At 43.4% G+C, this 22,074-nt stretch overlaps 3 protein-coding genes across 3 annotated transcripts; 1 reads left to right on the plus strand and 2 right to left on the minus strand.

Moving 5' to 3' along the window:
- The first annotated feature begins 3,454 nt into the window (after nucleotides 1-3,454).
- On the plus strand, nucleotides 3,455-12,220 carry Trim68 (tripartite motif containing 68). The gene is made up of 7 exons (XM_059269571.1): nucleotides 3,455-3,527; nucleotides 6,274-6,737; nucleotides 8,701-8,796; nucleotides 9,951-10,211; nucleotides 10,661-10,683; nucleotides 11,224-11,324; nucleotides 11,526-12,220. Exons 2-7 carry the CDS (start codon nucleotides 6,312-6,314, stop codon nucleotides 12,071-12,073), a joined length of 1,455 nt encoding a protein of 484 aa, XP_059125554.1. The 5' UTR covers nucleotides 3,455-3,527; nucleotides 6,274-6,311; the 3' UTR covers nucleotides 12,074-12,220.
- A 1,547-nt stretch (nucleotides 12,221-13,767) lies between these two features.
- Nucleotides 13,768-14,730, minus strand: LOC131912236 (olfactory receptor 52I2-like). The gene has a single exon (XM_059264646.1). It carries the CDS (start codon nucleotides 14,728-14,730, stop codon nucleotides 13,768-13,770), a length of 963 nt encoding a protein of 320 aa, XP_059120629.1.
- A 6,151-nt stretch (nucleotides 14,731-20,881) lies between these two features.
- On the minus strand, nucleotides 20,882-21,856 carry LOC131901761 (olfactory receptor 52I2). Its single transcript, XM_059252843.1, has one exon. The coding sequence runs from the start codon at nucleotides 21,854-21,856 to the stop codon at nucleotides 20,882-20,884; it is 975 nt and encodes a 324-aa protein (XP_059108826.1).
- Between the last annotated feature and the right edge of the window lie 218 nt (nucleotides 21,857-22,074).

The following is a 22,074-nucleotide window of genomic DNA, read 5'->3' on the forward strand; positions in this document are numbered from 1 at the left end:
ATATCAAATTTAAAAGGATAAAATGTGATGGTTGGACTTGATTATCAACTTGATGGGATTTAGACTGACCTAAGAGATATATCTCTGATTGTGTTTGTGAGAATGCTTCTAGAGAAGACTAGCTGAGCGATGAACATCCACCCTCAAGTTGGGTGGCAACATCTAACAGGTGGCCCATATATAAAAAGATTAAAGGAAAACCCACCTTCACTTCTTCCTGAGTACATCTGTCATTATCTTTGCCATGCTCCACCAACGTTAGACTCCAAGTTCTTCAGCCTTCCAGTATGGTCTCAATATAAAGGACCAGAGACTTGGGAGGGATTGGGGAGAATCCTGTGCCTTCGGTACTGAAGATTAAGTAGCCATTGAGCTCTTTGCCTCTAAAGGATAATGATGGCTGTTTTTTTTTTTAATACCCAGCACCTACTCACCTATCATATAAACCAGTTTAAATAAATCCCCCTCTCTCTCTCCCCTCTCTCAGTGTGTGTGTGCATGTGCATATGAACATACACATTCTTCTCATTCTATTCTTCTAGAGAACCCCACCTAAAACATCATGTAAGTGTAAGTTTTATAGGAAAGCCTTTGTAAATCTGGTTCTTTTCATATCCATGAACAGACCCATACTGAGAGAAGCCATACAAATGTAAACAATATAGAGAACCCTTTGTTCAATTTTATTCTGTACAAGTTCATCAGTCAACGAGATGATTTGGTCTTATCTTCAGAAGCTTTAAGTCTAGCCTGCCCCTTCTCATAAACACAGCCTCTTCCCCCAGCAACTCCATGTCATCCTGCTATCAGGGCCTTTGAAAGTCAATTATAGTTATAGACATATTCAAGTTATACATAAAAAAGACGTTCCTATTAACTGCTTTAAATTCACTTGAACTTAAGTGACTTAAATGAAGAGAATATATGACCCATAATTGCAATCCAGGACTCTTTGCACTCGTGCTCAATTAATATTTTTTTAAAATGCCTGATTTGGACTTGAGAGGTGGCTCAGTGGTTAAGAGCACTGGTTGCTCTTTCTGAGGTCCTGAGTTCAATTCCCAGCAACCACATGGTGGCTCACAACCACCCTTAATGAGATCTGGTACCCTCTTCTGGCCTACAGGCAGAACACTGTATACACAATAAATAAATAAATAAATCTTTTTTTAAAAAAAGTCTGATTTAATCTGTTCAACTACAATATAAGGACAGCGATTGCACTCTACCACAGTGGTTCTCAACCTGTGGGCCACTACTCCTTTGGGGTTACATTTAAGATATTCACTTTATGATTCATAACAGTAGCAAAATTACAGTTATGAAGTAGCAACAAAGTAATTTTATGGTTGGAGGTCACCACAACGTGAGGAACTGTATGAAAGGGCTGCAGCATCAGGAAGGTTGAGAACAACCGCTCTACCAAAAAGCAGAGGTTCCATGCAGATCTCAATCCCCGCTTCTCCTCCTGCTTTGCATATGGTCTCATTATTTTCAGGAATTTTCTGGGTCTCACACTGAAGAATTTCAACCATGACCAGAGTTCTGACATTGGCATGGAATCCAAAGGGAATTGGTCCTAACAATAAATATAGCCCTGGAACTTGAATTCATCAGGGGATTTTCTGATTACTTCCCATGCAGTCAATGAGTGCCTTCTCTTGATTGCTCAGTAAAAGTCCAAATATCAGAAAAAGAACAAGGCCCTAGGAATACAAAGAAAAACCCAGGCCACTGATTGTTGTTTTTGTCTTGTGTGTCTGTGTGGTTGGATGAGGGGATTTTTTGTAAATGTATCACATTCTCTTTATCCATTTATCCATCTTTATCCATCCCTCAGTTGAGGGACATCTAAGCTGTTTCCAGGTTCTGGCTATTACAAAAAAAAAAAAAGCTGCTATGAACATAGTTGAGCAAGTATCATTATGGTATGATTAAGCATCATTTGGGTATATGCCCAAGAGTGGTATAACTGGGTCTTATGGTAGATTGATTCCCAGAAACTGCCACACTGATTCCCAAATTTGCATTTTGGAAATATACAAGTTTGCACTCCCACCAGCAATGGAGGAGTGTTTCCCTTGCTCCACATCCTCTCCAGCATGAGATGTCACTTGTGTTTTTCATCTTAGCCATTCTGACAGATGTAAGATGAAATCTCAGAGTCATTTTGATTTGCATTTCTCTGATGCCTAAGGATGTTGAACATCTGCTTAAGTGTTTCTTGGCCATTTGAGATTCTTCTGTTGAGAAGTCTCTGTTTAGATCTGTACCCCATTTTTAAAATGGATTGTGGCCAGGCAAGACTTCAAATGGAGGCAGTGGGAAACCAATCCATTCACATAACCTTCGACCTATAGTCTGTCCTGCCTATAAGATGTGCTGAAGTAAGAGTGGCCTAGAGATTGAGGGAGTGGCCAATGACTGGTCTAGCCTTAAACTCATGCCAGGAGAGTAAGCCCACTCCTGACCCTGCCTGGAGCATCACAGACTGGATGACCCAAAGACCTAGGATAGAACCAAACACAACTGGAAGAAAAATATGTCAATGCAATGATGCCTAACGATATTCTGCTATACCCGTAGATTGGTCCCTAGCCCAATTGTCATCAGAGAGGCTTCATCCAGCAACTGTTGGGAACAGATGCAGACTCTGCCAAACATTAGGCAAAGCTCAGGGAATCCTGCAGAGGATGAGGAGGAAGGAGTGTAGGAGCCAGAGGGGTCAGGGACACCACAAGAAAACACAGAATCAACTAACCTGGGCTCATAGGGGTTCACAGAGACTGAACCGACAACAAGGGAGCCTGTATGGGACTGACCTAGACACTCAGCATGTGTGTTACAGTTGTGTAGCTTGGTCTTCTTGTGGGACTCCTAACAGTGGGAATAGGGGCTGTCTCTGACTCTTTTCCTGGCTTTTGGGACCTTACTACTCATGCTAGGTCACCTTTCCTAGCCTTAATACAAGGAAAAGTGCTTAGCCTTACTGCAACTTGATATGCCATGTTTTGTGGCAGGGATGTAAAATAAATATTTTTTCAAGAATTTTTTAACAACTGCTTATGATCAGGACTATTCTGCTTCGTCATTCAATATTGTTTCTAACTCTTGAAACTAGTTTATTGCAATGAGGAGCTACCTGGGAGGTATGGGAATGTCGAGTTAGTCAGGGAAACCAGAAGCGTTTATTAATAATTTTGTTAGTGTCTGAAACCTGGAGCCATGGCCGGCTGCATATCTTCCAGAGAAACGCGGATTCCAACGTGTAAATGTGCCACCATACACTCAAGCTGGGACACATTCAAATCTGGCACAGCTCCCAGGCTGCTGAATACCACAAGGGAAAGTGACAAGTTAACAGCCAATCAGGCCGTTCATGGTGCACACGTAGGATGGACCAGGCCCGGGCCTATGGTTCGTCGATTCCCGTGCTGTGGGCGGGCCCTGGAGTTCTCGCGGAAGCCGCGGGGTGCTGCTCCTGCCTAGGCCGCCGCGCTCCCGCTGGGCTCCGCAGCTTCCCGCAGGTGAGCGCCCTGCCGCACCTGATGCTTCGGACTAGGCCGCTGGAGCTCGGCATCTCCAGGCGGGTTACCCTGCGCAGAGAGAAGGAGGCGGCAGCCGGGGATCTTTGGAAGACACAGGTCCTTGCACTCCTTAACCCAGCCCACTGTCTGGGGACCTGCTCAGCGCCCAAAGGTCAAGAAGGCGCTGTCCGCCGCCCTTCCTCGACCCTTGGGTGCCCGAGTCTGAGCCCTGTGCCCCTCAGCCCCAACTTCCCGGATATCGCCAGGCTCCGCCCCCTCCCTCTGCTCCCTAGGCACTATGGAAGCACCCTTGGGTGCATCGTTTTGACATTGTAAAACGACTTGCCAACTACCAAGTTCATGCTGGAGAACCACACTATCCATAAAAATCGCATAAAGAAAATTAAGTTTACAGTTTTGTGTTGGGCCGTATCCATAATGTCCTCGGCTGCAAGTTGAACATGCCTGAGCGGTTAATAATTTTAAGACTTGAACCAAGTAATTTATGTGTGATAAAAGCAAATGTTCTGTTGGAGAAAGACATCTATTTATCCCCAGATCTCTGACAGCTTTCCCATGTTTATGTCTTTTTTGAGGCCATGTGTAGAAACAGCATGCTGCCACCACTTTTCCTGGTTTATCATTTCTGTTTCTTTACCTCACTTTCCTACAGCCAATATCTTCCAAATTTTCAACTGCTACTTTTGGTTCTTCTGTTGCTCTTTGTGCTTTTGATATCAAAGCAGCGTGGCACACGCGCGCACACACACACACTGCCTTAGATGAAGATATTAACACTTCTACTATCAACTGGATCTCAACATTTACATTTAATTCTTGTGAATTTAACAAATATTGAGGCCCTGCTCTTGGCATCGAGAATACAGTGAACAAAACAGAAGATATCTCTGTAATTTAAATTTATCATGACATTAGGAATATCGTGGGAAAAAAACACAATATGCATAGTCAATCTCTAGTGTGAGAATTAAGGCAAACAAACTTGCAGTAATTGATGTCAACCGTAGGATCATGGAAACAGTTCCAGTTAGAACAGCATGACCCAAAACAGGGTAAAATGAACAGACATGGGTCCAGGATCCCTCCAGTTGAGCTCATAGAGGGCTTGCGATGAACCACAGTAGGCCTTTGAGTTTGGGATCTGCAGAACTGGATCTTAGGGTCTGGATCTCATGGTTTGGTGGTGACAGTGGAAACAGAAGAACAGGAAGCAGGGAAGGGGTGAGAAGGAATGACCTTGCTGATGGCTGCATCAAGTCCTGCAGACTTTCTGTCCTGGTGCCTCCAAAATGCCCTTCTGCATGACTAAACACAGTGATTCTCTCTGCCTTTGAATTTGTCTTATACCCTGAAGCTGGGGAAGATAGGTGGTTTTCTCAAAGTAGAATAATAGAAACCTGGTACAAGCACCTGCAAAATGAGAATAATGGTTTCTGTCATGGATTGTGAAATAAACCAACATTATCCATGTAAAGTGCACAGAGCCATGCCTGGCACATACTAGATACTCAAGAGTGTTTCCTAGGAACCGGAGAGGTGGCTCAGTAGTTAAGGGCACTGGCTGCTCTTCCAGAGGTCCTGAGTTCAATTCCCAGCAACCACATGGTGGCTCACAACCATCTGTAATGAGATCTGGTGCCCTCTTCTGGCCTGCAGGGATACATGCATACTGTATACCTAATAAATAAATAAATAAATAAATATTTTTAAAAAAGAGTATTTCCTATTAGTTTGCTTTATTTTCAGTTACCTAATAAACTATAAACACATTTGGGGTTTAGGAACTATTCCCTAACCCTGATGTAATCATTTGGCAGGCATGTATTCAGCAGTTATTTGCCTGGTAGGCACTATTTAGGTCCTGAAGATGCAGCAGTATTTAAAGTCAATATGATTCTTCCCTTACATAGCCTATCTAGTAGCACAAACTTACAAGGTGAGTTAATAAATATTACCAAGAATGCCAAGAAGCCTGCCACTGGCCATTCAAGCTCACACATGTGGCCTGGGCAATAATCACCCATATACATCAATATATCCTTAAGTGATCCTTGCTTTCTCTTCCAAGGGATGTGATCTCCCCTCTGCTTTCTCACGTGCAGCACTACGTGCTGAGGAGAGTGTCTTGTTACCTTGGTCAGTCATGGAAATGTGATGCAGAAGAGGCAGACAGTGATTTACAGGACACAGTGAAAGAACTGCTATTACACTTTCACTTTACACATCAGTGTGCAACGTAAGAAAAACTGAGCAGCTAGACAATGAGTGTCTGGCATTTGTGGTTTGGCACCTTGAAGACTATAACTGTACACCAAAGGTATCACAGGGGAAGGCTGACAGTATTTTGTGGCCTTTTTCTGAATGTTGGAACATCACATCTTGTATTAACTTGCCCTAGTCCAAGAGAGAATATGTTGATTTCCGTAGCATGATTAGAGTGGGAACAGTAGGGTATAATAAACTCAGGAGAATCAGAATTGAACAAATAAATAAAGATTTCTCCAAATCCACTCTCTTAGCCATTCCTACCCTACTTGCGCCTTCTGTGGTGTGGACAATGTTGCCCAATAATAGCTTCAGTGGACGCCAGTGCCTATTATACATGGCCAATGAAGGTTCTAAAATAAGTGTGTTCTTATCAATCACTGATTTTGATGTGGGGGGAGAACTTTCTGTTGCTACTTTTTCCTCTTGATTTCTCTTATTTTTCTTTTGTTCTTTGCAGTCTTTATTCATGTTCTGAGACTGTTGTTAGATGGAACCATGGATCCTGGAGCGTTAATGGAAGCCATTGTGGAAGAAATGAACTGTCCTATCTGTATGACCTTCCTCAGGGAGCCTGTGAGCATCAACTGTGGCCACACTTTCTGCCACAGCTGTCTCTCTGGACTCTGGAAGCTCTCAGGAGGATCCCAGGACTTGGGCTACACCTGTCCACTTTGTCGAGCTCCTGCGCAGCCAAGGAAACTACGTCCCAATTGGCAGCTGGCCAGTGTTGTAGATAAGGTCCGTCTGCTAGGCTTCTGTATGGAAATGGGATTACAGACTGATGTGTGTAATCTCCACAAGGAACAGCTGACGGTGTTCTGCAAAGAGGATGATGTGGTAACCTGCAAGGCCTGTCACCAGTCCCCAGAGCACGAAGCCCACACCATTGTGCCCATAAAGGATGTTGCCTGGGAATATAAGGTAGGCAATAGTACCTGGCCATGCCAGCCTTTCCTCTGCCTCTCATCTGGCCATCTCTGTATCAGAAGTCTGTCTTTGAGAGGTGAGCCCCTTCACCCCTGATAGCTATAGGTCTTTGCATCTACTATTCTGAACTACATCCTTTCCTTTATTCATAACCACCTTTGATTTCCTTCTCTCCCATTTCCTCTGCATCCCATCTCAAACCTTAACATGGGGATGCCTAACCAGAGGATAAGTTTAGTGTTGAGAACTTGAAGCAGACCCTTGATTTCCACTGGAGTTCTACATGGCTTGAATGAGTTTACATATGATGACTGTTATTTATTAGTCAAGCACCTGCTAACTCCCCACTACCAGGGCCACCTATTGTTACTTGACATTAGCTGAATCATTTTAACCTCTTCATTTCATAAACACAACTCAGGCTTAGTAATTTTGGATCCCGATACATTATTGTGGAGCTGGGAAGGACCAAAACTGAGTCACTTAGGATTGATTTTCCAATTGCCAGGCATGCTTTGTACTAATCATATATTTATTAATACTCACAGTATCCATATTATCAGGTCTTTTCTGACTTTAGGATAAATTAGTTAAAGAGAGATAAAAGGCTGGAATAGAGAACTTGTTCTTTGGCTAGGGCTCTGTTTCCCACACTTTGGGATAAGCCAGCTCTGTCTCACGCACTGCTTCTTTGTCTTAACCATTGTGACTGACTTCCAGGCCCCACCTTGCTCTTTTGTCAGCTGTGCATGAGTGATCTTGTTCTGCCTTAATTCCCTTTCTTCAAGTTATGATTAAAATGTAAGCATATATGGCAGACCCTCTGAATAAGCATTTTTCTCTACAGGACAGCTATCTAAACCATTAAAGTTGTGTATATTTCATTTTGTTTTGAAAGTTTTAGAACAATGAGGGAATGTTAACGTAGAGGTTAAGATCTTGGTTAATTCCCAGCCCTGTATTTACTAGCTGGGTGACTTTGGATGGGTCACTTTCCAAGCCTCAGATCTCTTATCTATAAAGTGGTGATGACACTACATCTGGGGAATATATTTGTACTAGTTATTTTTCTTGCTGCTGTCATCAAACACCTGACGAGAAGCCATGTAAGGGAGAAGCGGTTTGTTTTGGCTCACAGTTCAGAGGGATCCAGGGCATCGTGCTGGGAAAATCACAGTGACAAAAGCAATAGGCAACTGGACCCATGACATCTGTAGTTAGGAAGGATGAACAGGAAGTGAGGCCAGGCCATAAACCTCCAGGCCTGCCCCACAGTGATCTACTTTCTCCATCCAAGCTCTACCTCCTAAAGTTTCCTACAACCTTCCCAAACCCATCACCAGCTAAGGATCAGGTCTTCTCACACATGACCTGTGGAGGACATTTCCCATTCAAACCGCAGCAGTGTTAGTGCATGTGCAGTGCTTGAACCGTGTCTGGTACTTTATAATTCTTTAACAAAAAGGTTACTCTTATCGGAATAAAAGGAAATAGCTAAATACTTCTAGCTTTCCTGTAAGAACCTTTTGCATCACTTTCCTAGGAAAGTGTCTAACCTTTATTGAGTAACTGAACTACCCAAGGAGCTTCCTAAATTCCAGTTCTCATTTGATAAGTATAGGGTAAGACTCAAGATTCTGCCATGCAGATGCTCCTGGCTTTGGAGCACACTTTCAGCAGCAAGGTTCTGGGAAGTAATAGGGAAGAAAATTAATGAGAATAAAATCAGTCATGGGTAGGAAAGTCCAAAGTCTTCGTGTCCTAGAAAGTCTAGCTATAGACCTTTACAGACATTTGTGAAATATGGGAGTTAAAATGATTCTCAACCCAAAGAGCTTCCCTGGGTGCCACGTGGGCAGTCTGTGCCCTCTGTGGCATTCAGTTTTCTCTTAACATTTACACCAGCCTGTTGCCTGAGGAACATTGATCACACTCATGAGCTTCCTGTCTCTTGCAGTGGAAACTCCAAGAAGCTCTGGAACTTCTGAGGAAAGAACAGGAAGAAGCCTGGAAGCTGGAAGTCAGCGAGAAGGAGCGCGCTGCCAACTGGAAGGCGGGTTGCTCTTGAGAAAGGGGCTCACGTTGTCCTCCTCTCCCAGAGCTGACAGTGGAGGAGGCCTTGTGTCTGTGAGGCAGGGCCTTCAGCTTTCCCTTTACTTAAGGCCACATAACTTTTCAGGTCCAGCTTATAGGTTGTGAGGTTGCAGTCGCCTCTTATCTCACATCTTCATGTATGAGGAAGGAACGGTGCCGCACACGAGCTGGTGGGAGTGTGGCTTGTTGAGTGGCGGTCCAGCACAGTTTCTGTTTCACTTTGCCTAGCAACGGCATAGCTGCTAAGACTTCGGTTACCTAAATATTAGAAAACCACCTCTGAAAAGTATATCTGAAGCCAAGAGGCGTGAAACTCTCAGAACTTTTGATCAGGAGACAGTAACATCAAAGTGGCCTAAAATGGTACAATGAGCTTAAAAACATCAAGAAGAAAAACTACCAGGATGGTGGTGCATGCCTATAAACCAGCCCTTGAGAGGCAAAGGCAGAGAATTGCTACAACTTTAAGTCCTACTTGGTCTACGTAGTGAATAAGAGTCCAGTGGGGCTATAAACTGGAACCCTGTCTCAAGAAAAAAGAAAGGTAGTACCCTAGATCCTACTGGGGCCAACAGAGTAGAACAGCTTAAATGTCACTCCTCCAGAAATGGGAAATCCAAAATGCTCCAAAATCCAAAAGTGTCTTATAACCAACATGGTACCAAAAATAGAAGAAAGTTCCACCTAATGATAGGTCACACTCAGAATGCAAGCACAGTAAAATTATTTTATAAAATTACTTTCAGGTTATATATACAAGATATATGGGAAGCATAAGTGAAATTCATGTTCAGACTTGGATCTCACTGCCAAAATCTCTTTATATACATATAATATCAAGTCTGGGAAAATTCCAAGTCTGAAATACTCTGCTCCCACTCATTATATGTAAGAAAATACTCTACCTGTGAAAAGGACCAGAAACTATGCCCTGAGGCTGTGGGGAGTCAGGAAGATAGGAAGACTGGATCCTTTGTCTTTGCCTCCTTAGAACCCAGTAAATGGTCATACCAAAGCATTTCCACAGTGGGTGTTCCCACATGTTAGTGTCCTCCATCCCACATGGCCCTTACACTGAAAGGATCAGTGCTGATTCCAATCTTGACTCCACAGACACAGATGGAAACACGGAAGCAGAACATCCTATGGGAGTTTGAAAAATATCGGCAATTATTGCAGGAAAAGGAGCTGCCGTGTCAGCCGGTGGAAGAGGAGGCAGCTGCAGCTCAGGCTAGCCTAGAGCAGGAGGAGAGAGAGACAGCCAACAAACTGGAGTTGAGGCACGGCAAGATCATCCAGCAGAGCCAGGCCCTGTGCAGGATGATTGTGGAGCTGGAAGAGAGATCCCAGAGACCTGTGCGCTGGATGCTGCAGGTGAGTAGCATCCTTTCCTGGCACACCTGAGTGAGAACTGAAGATAGTTGGGGACTCCAGGGCAAAGTGTTCACTGGTTCTTCATGGAGCCTGTCATCATACTGCCCACCAGCTGAGGCTCCTGTAGCCTTCAGCTGATGCCTGCTGTCCCCTTCTTCATCATCGGGCAGATGACAGAGCATCCACCCAGCAAAGAGTAGAGGGACACCAGGTACTTATTCTGATAGCCTGACAGCATTCCAGTCCCTTCCATCCTGGCCCTCTCAAGATGAACCCCAAAGCTGTTCATTCAGCCAGGCCGTGTCTGCTCTGTTGCCCTCCTATAAGCTTCTCCTCAGCCTCAAAGTCCATGTCTCCCTTTCAGAAAGCCTCTCTCGGCATTTGTGTCTGTCTGTCTAGTCTCACTGAGGCACAGCACACTCATGTGCTGCATTTTTTTCTCCTTCTAGGGTGTTCAGGAAGCCTTAAATAGGTATGTTCCCATCCTCAGGGCCTCCGTGACACTCTACAGGGGACAGAGAGGCCTGGCCAGAGCCAACATTAGATGGAATACAGACTGAGTACCTATAGAAAGCGGATGCTGACTTCCCATCTTACATTATATTGGCTAAAGAAGATTTGTTGACCTCTCCTTTTTTGCACTTAATCAAATTCATTTCAGGTATTACCAATAAGAAGTTAAGAAACGCTGAAGTATGTTATTTTATGTAAATAGTCCAAGAAGATGGCACATGAGGCTTTCGGCACAGAGCATCAGCCATTCTCCTGGCAGCCCATCTCCTCCTCTTCCTCTATCCTAATGCTTAACCTTCCCCACAACAGGAGGTTGTGAGCATTAACTGTCTGTCACAAACAGTCTACAGCTCAACAAGCCAGCATCCCACTTCTGCCCTGCTGAGCAGGGGACTCTGACTGACTGGCTCTGGCCAAGCCACTCTTCCCTGAACTAAGGTAAGGAGGCTTCGGGGACAGAGCTAAGACTCCTGGGTCCAAAACACACCCTCTTCTGCAGGAGCAAATCTTGGAGCCTGGAGCAGCCAGAACCAATCTCCTTGGAGCTGAAGACAGACTGTCGTGTGCTGGGACTAAGAGAGATCTTGAAGACATATGCAGGTATTCGATGCTTGGGGATTGAGGTGGGCAGTGGGAGGGACTCCACCCATAGAGATAAAATGGCTCAGTGTTGTCTGGATGTGTCATCTAGCCTCACCCGACCCATCACGGAGAACTCTGTCTTCATCAGAGTACCTACACTCTTCCCACACTCCCCCCTTGTTTGGCATCAATGTTACCACCAGGATCTTTTTTTCCTAGTTGATGTGCGCCTCGATCCAGACACAGCTTACTCCCGCCTTGTCGTGTCCAAGGACAGAAAAAGTGTGCACTATGGAGACACCGAGCAGAACCTGCCTGACAATCCTGAGAGATTTTACCGCTATAACATTGTCTTGGGCAGCCAGTGCATCTCCTCGGGCCGGCACTATTGGGAGGTGGAGGTTGGAGACAGGTCTGAGTGGGGCCTGGGAGTGTGTATGGAAAATGTAGACCGGAAGGAGGTGGTCTATCTGTCCCCCGACTATGGCTTCTGGGTGATAAGGCTGAGGAAGGGAACAGAGTACCGGGCAGGCACCAATGAGTACCCCCTCTTGCCCTTGTCAGTCCCTCCGCACCGGGTAGGAATCTTCCTGGATTATGAGGCCCATGAGATCTCCTTCTATAATGTGACTGATGGCGGCTCCCACATTTTTACTTTCCCCCATTGTCCCTTCCCCGGCCGCCTCCTGCCCTATTTTAGTCCATGCTACAGTATTACCACCAACACCACCCCCCTCACCATTTGTTCCCTGGTTGGGAAAGACTAGGGGAGCCACCATCCTAGCCTAATGTTGGAACTTGGCCTGGGACACAGGGCTACTGGAGGATACTTCCATTGATTAGCATACCCCTGAACCCAGCTTAGAACCTAAGGGCCCCTCTGCCTGACCTCATGGTATCTTGCTGTTAGACCAAACTGTCGATACCTCTCACAGAAAAGCGGTCCCGGTCAGATAAGCGTCGTGACCCATGATGGAAACATGACAGGGATGGTGGACTTTGTCCATTCTGGAGATCACAACCCTCCTCACTGGCTCCCTAACTGTGTGCCAATGATGAAATGATTGCAGACTCCAGAAAAGAGTTTAAATGAGGTTTTCCAATGAGACAAAATAATAATGTACATGTCCAGAGCTGCTAGTCCTGGTGAAAGGGTGTTTCACATGAGGCCTGCTGCTACCAAACCAACCCTAAGCCCCAAACTAGAGAAGCACACAGTATCCCCACTTTTTCACCTCCCTGAACTTGAGGGCGGGCGGATCTGTGTCCTGGGCCTGTCTTTTCTCTAAGGGGCAGGATCAGAAAAGTTGGGGGCCTTGGTGTTTAGTTTTACTTTGGATGAGGAAACTGAAACAGCCTTAAATTGTTTCCTACAGAGATTTGAGAGGTGAGATTTTAAAGGTTGTAAATGATTTTCATATTCAAATGAAACAAAGTCAACAAACACCTCACAGATCACAAGTCCGAGTGATTCTTTACATTCGGGTCTGAAACGTGTTTGAGAGGATTTGGGTGTCCTCTTTGGAAAGGGGGGCTCTAATCTGGTTTAAAATAGCATATCCTACCTCACCAGTTCATTGTAAAGTCACAAAATCCATCCCATACTTGTGTTCTCTGTAGAGAGGGGAGGGCAAACAATAGATTCTGCATGTGCCCCAGGCCGCCAGAACCTTCCTATCAGCACCTTTGTTCCTTAGGGCCCCTCCCAGCAGTCTAGAGGCCTTTAAACAAAAAGATGGCCATGTCACACAGTGTCACAAGGGCACACTGACATGTGGCCACAGAGGTATATCGTGTATCTGGTTACATGTGTTTGTCTCTGGGTTAGAGAGAGGTCTGTGACCCCAAAATCAAAAACGAGATATTAGCAGGGAAGAAGAAATAAAGTCAACAGGAAGGAAGGAAAGCCCATCCAGCAGCTAGTTGGTGTTAAATTAGCATCTTCTGATGCCATCAGGGGAGTCTACATGGTTCTTGTAACTGTATAACATTCTCTTTGAAGGTGTAGGGGAAAGAAATGTGGGGAGAGAATCCCACTAAACAAAAGCCAACCTAGTCAGATGGAAGGAATAATGAACGGGAATTAAGACTGCGCACAGACCTGTTGCTGTAGAGTGGCTGTTATGTCATGGAGAGTTTACAAAAGTAGCCCACGAGTGACAAAATTGGGATGTGGGAGAATTGTTGGCTCTGTCTGTGGAAGGGACCAATTGTACCACCTCCATGTTTCCAGGTTTGTAAGCTATTGCACATACAAGTTAAGTGGAATTATTGAACATATCAGACTACTGCAGTCATCCCATATCCATAACAATTTTCTCACTAAAAATTGAAATTTTATGCAAGCATGGTCTTTACAACTTCATCTTGGACTCTGCACCGACAAGTGAAACAGTCTTGCTCCATACATCTTTAAAACGTGTGCACTTGTCTAGGGAACTAAATGTAAAAAGTTCTGTGTTCACAAACCTTTTCTAAAGCCGCACATCATCAACATCCGCATTCGCTCCCGGATCTGCTTGGTCCTAATACCATAAATGACAGGGTTCAGGGTGGGTGGGATGATGAGGTACAAGTCAGCTAACAACACTTGGGTGTGCAGGGGAACTACATCCTGCCACAACCAGGTTATATATATGGATGCCATCCCGGGGAGATAGAAAAGACACATCACTCCCACATGAGAGCCACATGTGCTTAATGCCTTCCGCTGTGCATTCTTTGAGGACAGGCTAAATACTGCCCTAAGAATCAAAGTATAGGAGGCAGCAATGAAGGCCGTATCGGATCCCACAATGATAGAGGAACAAATCAAGCTGTACAAACTGGTGGGCGTGGGGTCTGCACATACTAACTTGGCCACAGCCATGTGTTCACAGTAGGAATGTGGAACTACATTGGAGCCACAGAAAGGCAAATGACTCAACATCCAGCTCAGTGGAGTCATGGAAATGACAGCCCTGCTGATGATGGTCACACATAACCCCAGCATCAATTTAGGTCTGAGGATTCTTCTGTAGTGTAGGGGCTTGCAGATGGCCACATAGCGATCAAAAGCCATGGCCAGGAGCAGCCCTGTCTCCACAGCTGTGGCTGCATGGACAAAGTACATCTGAGCGAAACAGGCATTAAAGCTGATGGAGCTGTCTCCTGAGCTGAAGATGCTCACCATCTTAGGTACCACAGAAGAAGCCATGACAATGTCCACAGCAGCCAGAACACAGAGAAGGAAGTACATGGGCTCTTGTAGAGTGGAATCCATGCAGATGACAGTAATGATGAGGCTGTTTCCTAAGAGGGCTATGCTGTACATGACACTAAATGAGATGGCCAGCCCAAGATAGGAAGACTGCAAACCTGGAATGCCCATGAGGAAGAAGGTGGCAGGGGCTTCCACTGTGTAGTTGTAGGATGGTCTTGACATCATAGGTGAGATGGGTTTTCTATTACAGTGTAGAGTGGTGAGAGAAGAGGGTGGAGTGCCATCGGATGTGTTCCTGTCTGTGGTGTAGACAAATCAAAGTGTCAGGGCAGTGTTTTACAAATCAGAAAACATAAATGAAGCCATCTTGCTCTGTTTCCCATGCTTGTCAAGGTTCTCTGTGTTAACAGAGTCTACTCATTGTTCAGAATAACCTGTTGCTTGTCCTCCTTTAGGAAGTCTGTGCCCTCTCTCCTCTCACACTGCAGGAAGAGGTGAAGTTAGAAACCTTTCTGTTTCTCATGGAGTCTCTCGGGATGACTTACAAAGATAGGACCTGGTAGTCCTAATGCTCTACCTAGGTCTTCCGTGTATTTTCTAGTGGGTGATTCTTGTTCAAGTGGTATCACTGTCAGATGTTGGTTGATCTTCAGGGGAAAACACAGAGTTTTTCTTAGAATATAAAACAAAGCTCTATGTACTTCCTTTGCCCTGCTGCAGATGTGGTGTTGACCCTACATCACCATGAATCAGGAAAGCAAAGGAACTAATTATATTGCTGCTTGAGTCAAACCCCCACAACTAAAAACATCATTGTATCACTTACTACCTGTTTTTGCCTTGGTCCGATCATATAAACTTTCCATGCCTTAATTTGATCACTGGTGTTTTAGAATTTAAATGGAAGACAAACATACTTAGTTTTAAAAACAAAAATCAGCAAATTTTAAAACAAGCCTGAGTTTGTCTGCTTAACCATTTAACTCCAGATCTCTCTAAGAACATACATAAGTGAGTACATACAACAGAGACTAAAATTAAAAATAACTAAATCCACTTGGTGATAGTGGCACATGCCTTTAATCTCAGCAATCGGGAGCCAGAGGCAAGTGGATCTCTGAGTTTGAAGCTAGCCTGGTCTACAGAGAGAGTTTCAAGACATCCAGAGTTACACAGAGAAACCCTGTCCTGGGAGGGGGGTGACTAAATCCACCAACACAACACCCATTCTCTCAAGGTTTGCAGTTGTCCTACCATGATCAGCCGCTGAGGTTTTTCCCTTAGAGCTGGCATAAATGCCAAGATAATTTTAAAATGCAATAAGGAGCTCACTCTCTGTTCTTTTATAAAGTAGTTTCAAAACTAAGACTTTTGTCTGTTCATTTAATATTTTTCTGTTATTATCAGTTCTATAAAAAAATCTTTCTTACACTATGTACAACTCTACCTCTAATTATAAAGCCTAAGAGTGTGTATATGGCTCTGATGTCATACAAAATACTGATACTAAAGTGACTTGGATTAGAGATAGGAATGGATGTGGCAAGCATACTTTATGTAGGCTACATTCCTGCCTCAACACATTTTCTGACTGCTCCCAGATCATTCCTCTCTCAAGGGACATGCACAGGTAGTTTGACCTAAGAAATTAACTCAAGACTCTTAACTATGGAGTAGACCACATTAAGTCCCCCCACTCTCTTTCCTTACGCCCACAGAACCTTAACATTGCATTTTCTGAGGCCTTAACCTGGGGTGGCCATTTCACCAAGACAGGTGTTGACTTAACAATATTCAGACATAGCCCAAGAAGAGTTTCTTATGTTTCCATACAGCCTTCAATGAAAAGAGCTTATTTGCCAATTCTCAAGACTAGTTAGTTTGATTACCTATCAAGTCCTGTAACCCCCTATTAATAAAGGATTTGCAGCCTAAAAAGTTGTCTCATTCTTATCCTGACTCTACTTACCTCTCAATTCTCTCTCCTGAATGATTGGATAGATCAGAATGGTGGAAGTCTGTTAGAGTCCCATGTGCTAGATAAAAAAGACATTTTCTATGTTACTCAAACATAAGACAAGCATTTACCTGACTCTCCATCCTCACCACATGGTGCCCACTTGACTCCTGGAGAGCTGACTGACTTCACACTGGTGCAGAATCTTCAAGAGTTTTCTAAAGAACCAGGTTTCTGGAACTCGATGGGCACGTAGGTCTTTTTGAAACAAACCATGAGAGGAAAGCCTTAAGAATGATAAAGATGTTGTATACTAAGTCTGACTGAACTGAATAACAAGTTCCATGTCACTCTCAAATAAAATCCATGGTGTATATAATCATAGTATATGTCTAACATCATGGGGCAGATGAGGTCAGCACGAAGAAGAGTTTCAAAGCAAAACTGAGAAGAGTGAAAAGCAAGCCTGGGTATCCCTACCACCACAGTCTCCATTTAGGGTGCTACAGATTTGGAGCTGAGCTTTGGTGCCTAGAGACTTGAAGAAAACTGAAGGATCCCGAATGTCTGCACCCATTCACCTCTGACCCAGAAACTGCTCTATATAAACTCACCTTTCATCTGAGGGTGTCCTCACTTTATGCCCTGCTCCGCCTTCCTGTCCCCAGATGCTCACAGTGGTTTGGAGTTAGTGGTAGTCTTCATTTCTTTAAAACTGTTTTTACTTCATTTTATTTGCTTTTCTTCTTGATTGGTGTTGTTAGAGGTGTGTGTGTGTGTGTGTGTGTGTGTGTGTGTGTGTGTGTGTGTGTGTGGTCTGTTCAAAATAAAGAACATTTGTTTTAATTTATTGTCTCTTGTTTAAAATATTTAAACTTTTTTCTTGAGAGCATCAATAGTGACCTCCATTAAAGATCTGTTGTGAATCCAATAACTTTTTAAGCATCATTTCCTGTATGCTTGTTTTTTTTTTTCATTAGCTCGTTGGGCCACTGAAAACACACACTATAAGATACAGAAATCTAAGGTGTAGAGGTTATGCTATCAACACATGGAGACACACTGCTTCTGCTTGTTGGGGTGAATTCTTTCAGAAAGCCAAGGCTCAAATCTCCTGAGACACCTTTCCAGCTTTACACTGGTTCCTTCAGCCCAAATCATGTAATATCTATAAGTAAATCATAGGATGTGAGATGATATTTTATTTCAAATAAAAGGATGGAGGGATTCCGAGTTAACATGCTGTCCAGATGAAAGCAGTACTGCGTGCCTCACTTGCTGCCTTTGATAGCCTCGTATCCCTGCCTAAGTGCCTCCGTCAACACCCAGACACAGCCTCACCCTGCCCTATGGCATCTGGTTTTCTCAAAGCAAGTCTGGGTCCCTAAAAATATGTATTTACCATTCCAGTGTTGCACTTACCTTTTCATTTCTCTGCTTTGAACAGAGTAACCCTATATACCTACCCCTTCTCCCATATCTGCCATCCTTCACATCACTTTCAGAGGAAGCTGTAGGTGTCCATAATGCCTCCAGACCTGACCAGCCACATTATACTTGTTTACTTGGATAGAGAACTTGAATCCTTGTTTCTGAGGTGACGCTAACCTCAAGACTTCTTAAGTCCAAACTCTGTTTCCTAATTCAGTTATCGGCATAATAGATTTCCTCTTATAACATTCATTCTCTGGTTAAGTATTCCTACTATTCCACATTTCTCACACCAAATGATATTTAGATTCATATAAGACATTCGAGAGAAGCAGTAACACACAGGCGCCACAGGAGATCAAAGACAATGAAGTTACTATGAGTGCTGTCCTTTCCAAACACCTCCCACTGGGAGACTTTCTTTCCCATGAGATACTCTGTCATCTGTCTCTTCCCAGGACACCACTGCTCTTGGCCTCTGCCCAGCAGCCAAACACTGTGACTCCTCCGGAGACTGACTGTCTTCTATGCACAGTCCCTTGGGCATTCCAGACTGTGAGGGGAGTCAGGAGCCTGGAGAGTGTATAGTGTTTGTGTCTTCTAGTCCCCAGAAGATACCTAAACATTAGACTGATGATACAGCGTACATCTAGAAAGAAAATCAAATGGTCCAAGTTTCATTTTTTTCCTTAGTACATTTCTTTCATTTGTTTATTTACTTATCTATTTATTTATTGTGTATATATATGTGGGCATGCCCATGCCACAGTGTATGTGTGAAGGTCAGATAACAACTCACAGGAGTCAGTCCTCTTCTTCCATCATGTTGCTCCCGGGAATCGAACTCAGATTGTCAAGCATGGCAGCAAGTGCCTTTACCCACTGAGCCATTATACCAGCCCTGATTACTTTTTTAATTCTTCAATGTTTCAGAACTTCTAAGGCAGTGGCTCTCACCCTTCCTAATACTGCAACCCTTTAATACAGTTCCTCATGTTGTGATGACCCCTCAACCATAAAATTATTTTTGTTGCTACTTCATAATTATAATTTTGCTACTGTTATGAATCATAATGTAAATAGCTCATATTTCCAATGGTCTTTGGTGACCCCTGTGAAAGTGTCATTCAACCCTCTAAAGAGGTCACAACCCACAGGTTGAGATCCACTGCTCTAATGATGTTTTCCTAAGATTTCCACATTTGGTTTCACAGTCCTCTGAAAGAACTTGAGATACAGAGAGGTGCACAAAGCTTCTAAAACCAAGAATGAAGCTGCAGATTCTACATCAAAACACATTTCACTGGTTTCATTCAGTTAGCACATCCATGTGGTGCCATGAAATGTTGAGTGCCAATAACTACGACTTGGAGAGCCTGTTTTCCATTGTTTGTGGATGTACCTGAAGTGGTTGCTGTATCAGATTAGCCCTGTTTTTCATATTTCATGGATTACCCATACTATTGCCACAGTTTTATTATCACAATCTCCACTAACAGTGCAAAGGGGTTCCAGTTTATCCACATTTTCACCCAAAGTTGGTTTTTACTTTTTTTTGGGGGGAAGGGGGTTGGTTTGAGTTTTCGTGATCATACCTATAAGTCAAATGTATTATCTCACTGTAGTTTTATTTTCAATCTCTGTAATGATTAGTAACAAAGAGCATCTTCACATATGTTAGCTGGTCATTTGTACATACCCTTTACAGAAAAGTCTGTTCCAGTTCGAGTATCTCATTTTTGTTGTTGGTGGTGAATTATAAGATTTTATCATTTACTAGGTAAATAATTCTTACTAAATATACAATTCAAATATATCTCCTTCCATCCTGTATGGTGTCTTTGCATTCTATTTTGTCTTTCGTTACACTAAATAATTTCTGTTCCTTATGGTTACATCTATTTTTCACTTTTGCTGCCTACACTTTTGGACATTCTATCCAAGAAATCTTTGCAAATGTTAAATGTTTTCTCTAGTTTCATGATTTTTTTAGTCTTCCAACTAGTTCTTTACATTTCTTTCAATTAACCTTTGCATATGGTGTAAGGTAAGAGTCTCATCTAATAGTTCTTCATTTGACTGTCCAGTGTTCGTAACACCATGCCCAATGTCAGATCTATTAACGAAATATGCCTGAGTTTAGGTCTGAGCTCCCTATTCTATTATTTTCTGTCTTTATATCAGTACTATACTGATGATTTTTGGTAGACTTAAAACTAAGGCTAATCAGAAGAGGTGAAGGACAGTTCATTCTAATCATTGGAACAATTAACCAACTTACTGTTGCAGTTTTTCCTAGCACTTTGAATTTTAGTATCAGAGAATTAGCCTTACTAAGATTTACAGTTTCATTAAGAATCAAATATATGTGTCTCTGCCCTATGAAATTGTGTGGCTATCAGAAGGGGGTTGGACCCAGAGCATTATTCTTTTCAACTCATGTTCTGGCTTGGTTTCTTTCACTGTGGTTCAGGTTTCTTTTTCCAATTCATTCATTAGAAAGGGGCCAACACCATTGACCTTAAGTTTACATAATATAAACTAAAATCTGTTTTAGGTATAAGAGGTTTGTGCTCCAGGAATAAACACAGGTATCAAATAAAATGTATTCATTGGTGAGCCAGAGAACAAGATCTAGTTTCTACCACAACATCGTACAAGGAGAGGAACAAGAAAATTCTACTAAGGAAAAGGTGACAAAGAGTAACTTTCATCAACAGAGGGACTGATGTGAGATGGGAATAGAGATTTTTAAAAAAAAAAAAGAAAAGAAAAGAAACAAAATAACAAACACATTCTCTGCCCAAACTTCAATCAGATAGCATTCTAAATAAATACACCAGGAAATACAATCCTTCTGTCAAACTCTAGTGAGAAGTTGAAGTGCTATGCAAAAACACTCTACACCTTTAAACCAGTCCGTGTCCATAGATCTCAAAGTTATCTTGGCAGTTGGCTGGAACTCCAGGTAGGAGAAGCCTGTGTTCATGATCCTTGAGTGGACTGGGGAAAGAAGCAAGGCACCAGCAGACTCCATATCCGCTCCCGGATCTGCTTGGTCCTAATACCATAAATGATAGGGTTAAGGGTGGGTGGGATGATGAGGTACAAGTCGGCTAACAACACTTGGGTGTGTAGAGGAACTTTGTCCTGCCCTAGCCAGGCTACATAGATGGATGCCATCCCAGGGAGATAGTACAGCGCCATGACCCCAACATGAGAGCCGCATGTACTCAACGCCTTCCGCTGTGCATTCTTTGAAGACAAACCAAATACTGCCCTGAGAATCAAAACATAAGAGGCAGAAATGAAGGCCACATCTGAGCCCACAATGATGGAGGAAAAAATCAAACTGTAGAGACTGGTGGGCATGGGGTCAGCACATGTTAACTTAGCCACAGCCATGTGTTCACAGTAGGAATGTGGAACTACATTGGAGCCACAGAAAGGCAAATGACTCAACATCCAACTCAATGGAGTCATAAAAATAACAGCTCTAGTGGTGATAGTCACACTAATCCCCAGCATCACATGAGGGGTGAGAATTCTCATATAATGTAGGGGCTTGCAGATGGCCACATAGCGATCAAAAGCCATGGCCAGGAGCAGCCCTGTCTCCACAGCTGTGGCTGCATGGACAAAGTACATCTGAGCGAAGCAGGCATTAAAGCTGATGGAGTTGTCTCCTGAGCTGAAGATGCTCACCATCTTAGGTACCACAGAAGAAGCCATGACAATGTCCACAGCAGCCAGAACACAGAGAAGGAAGTACATGGGCTCTTGTAGAGTGGAATCCATGCAGATGACAGTAATGATGAGGCTGTTTCCTAAGAGGGCTATGCTGTACATGACACTAAATGAGATGGCCAGCCCAAGATGGGAAGACTGCAAACCTGGAATGCCCACGAGGAAGAAGGTGGCAGGGGATTCCGTTGTGTGGTTGTAGGATGTCCCCAGCATCACTGGTCAGACTGCTTTCCTGTTAACTTATAAGGTACTGTAAGAGAGGTAATATTCTTATAAAATTGATTCTTGTGTGTGATGGTCACAAATTGTTGGGGTATTTTCTTCTTGGTGATATTTTCATGACCTAAAATAATTAACATATTAAAAAAGTAACCTATATAGATTCTGTACTTTGTTAATTTATATTCACATCTCAAGGATCAACTCTTCAG

The sequence above is a fragment of the Peromyscus eremicus genome, chromosome 1 (genome assembly GCF_949786415.1).
Source record: "Peromyscus eremicus chromosome 1, PerEre_H2_v1, whole genome shotgun sequence".
Taxonomy (NCBI): domain Eukaryota; kingdom Metazoa; phylum Chordata; class Mammalia; order Rodentia; family Cricetidae; genus Peromyscus; species Peromyscus eremicus.

Excerpts from the sequence above, each read along its gene's own strand:
- Trim68 (XM_059269571.1), top strand. The coding sequence starts at position 6,312 with ATGGATCCTGGAGCGTTAATGGAAGCCATTGTGGAAGAAATGAACTGT. Across the intron at positions 10,212-10,660 it reads CTGTGCGCTGGATGCTGCAG|GGTGTTCAGGAAGCCTTAAA; the intron begins GTGAGTAGCATC and ends TTCTCCTTCTAG. Across the intron at positions 10,684-11,223 it reads GTTCAGGAAGCCTTAAATAG|GAGCAAATCTTGGAGCCTGG; the intron begins GTATGTTCCCAT and ends CCTCTTCTGCAG.
- LOC131901761 (XM_059252843.1), bottom strand. The coding sequence starts at position 21,856 with ATGCTGGGGACATCCTACAACCACACAACGGAATCCCCTGCCACCTTC.
- LOC131912236 (XM_059264646.1), bottom strand. The coding sequence starts at position 14,730 with ATGTCAAGACCATCCTACAACTACACAGTGGAAGCCCCTGCCACCTTC.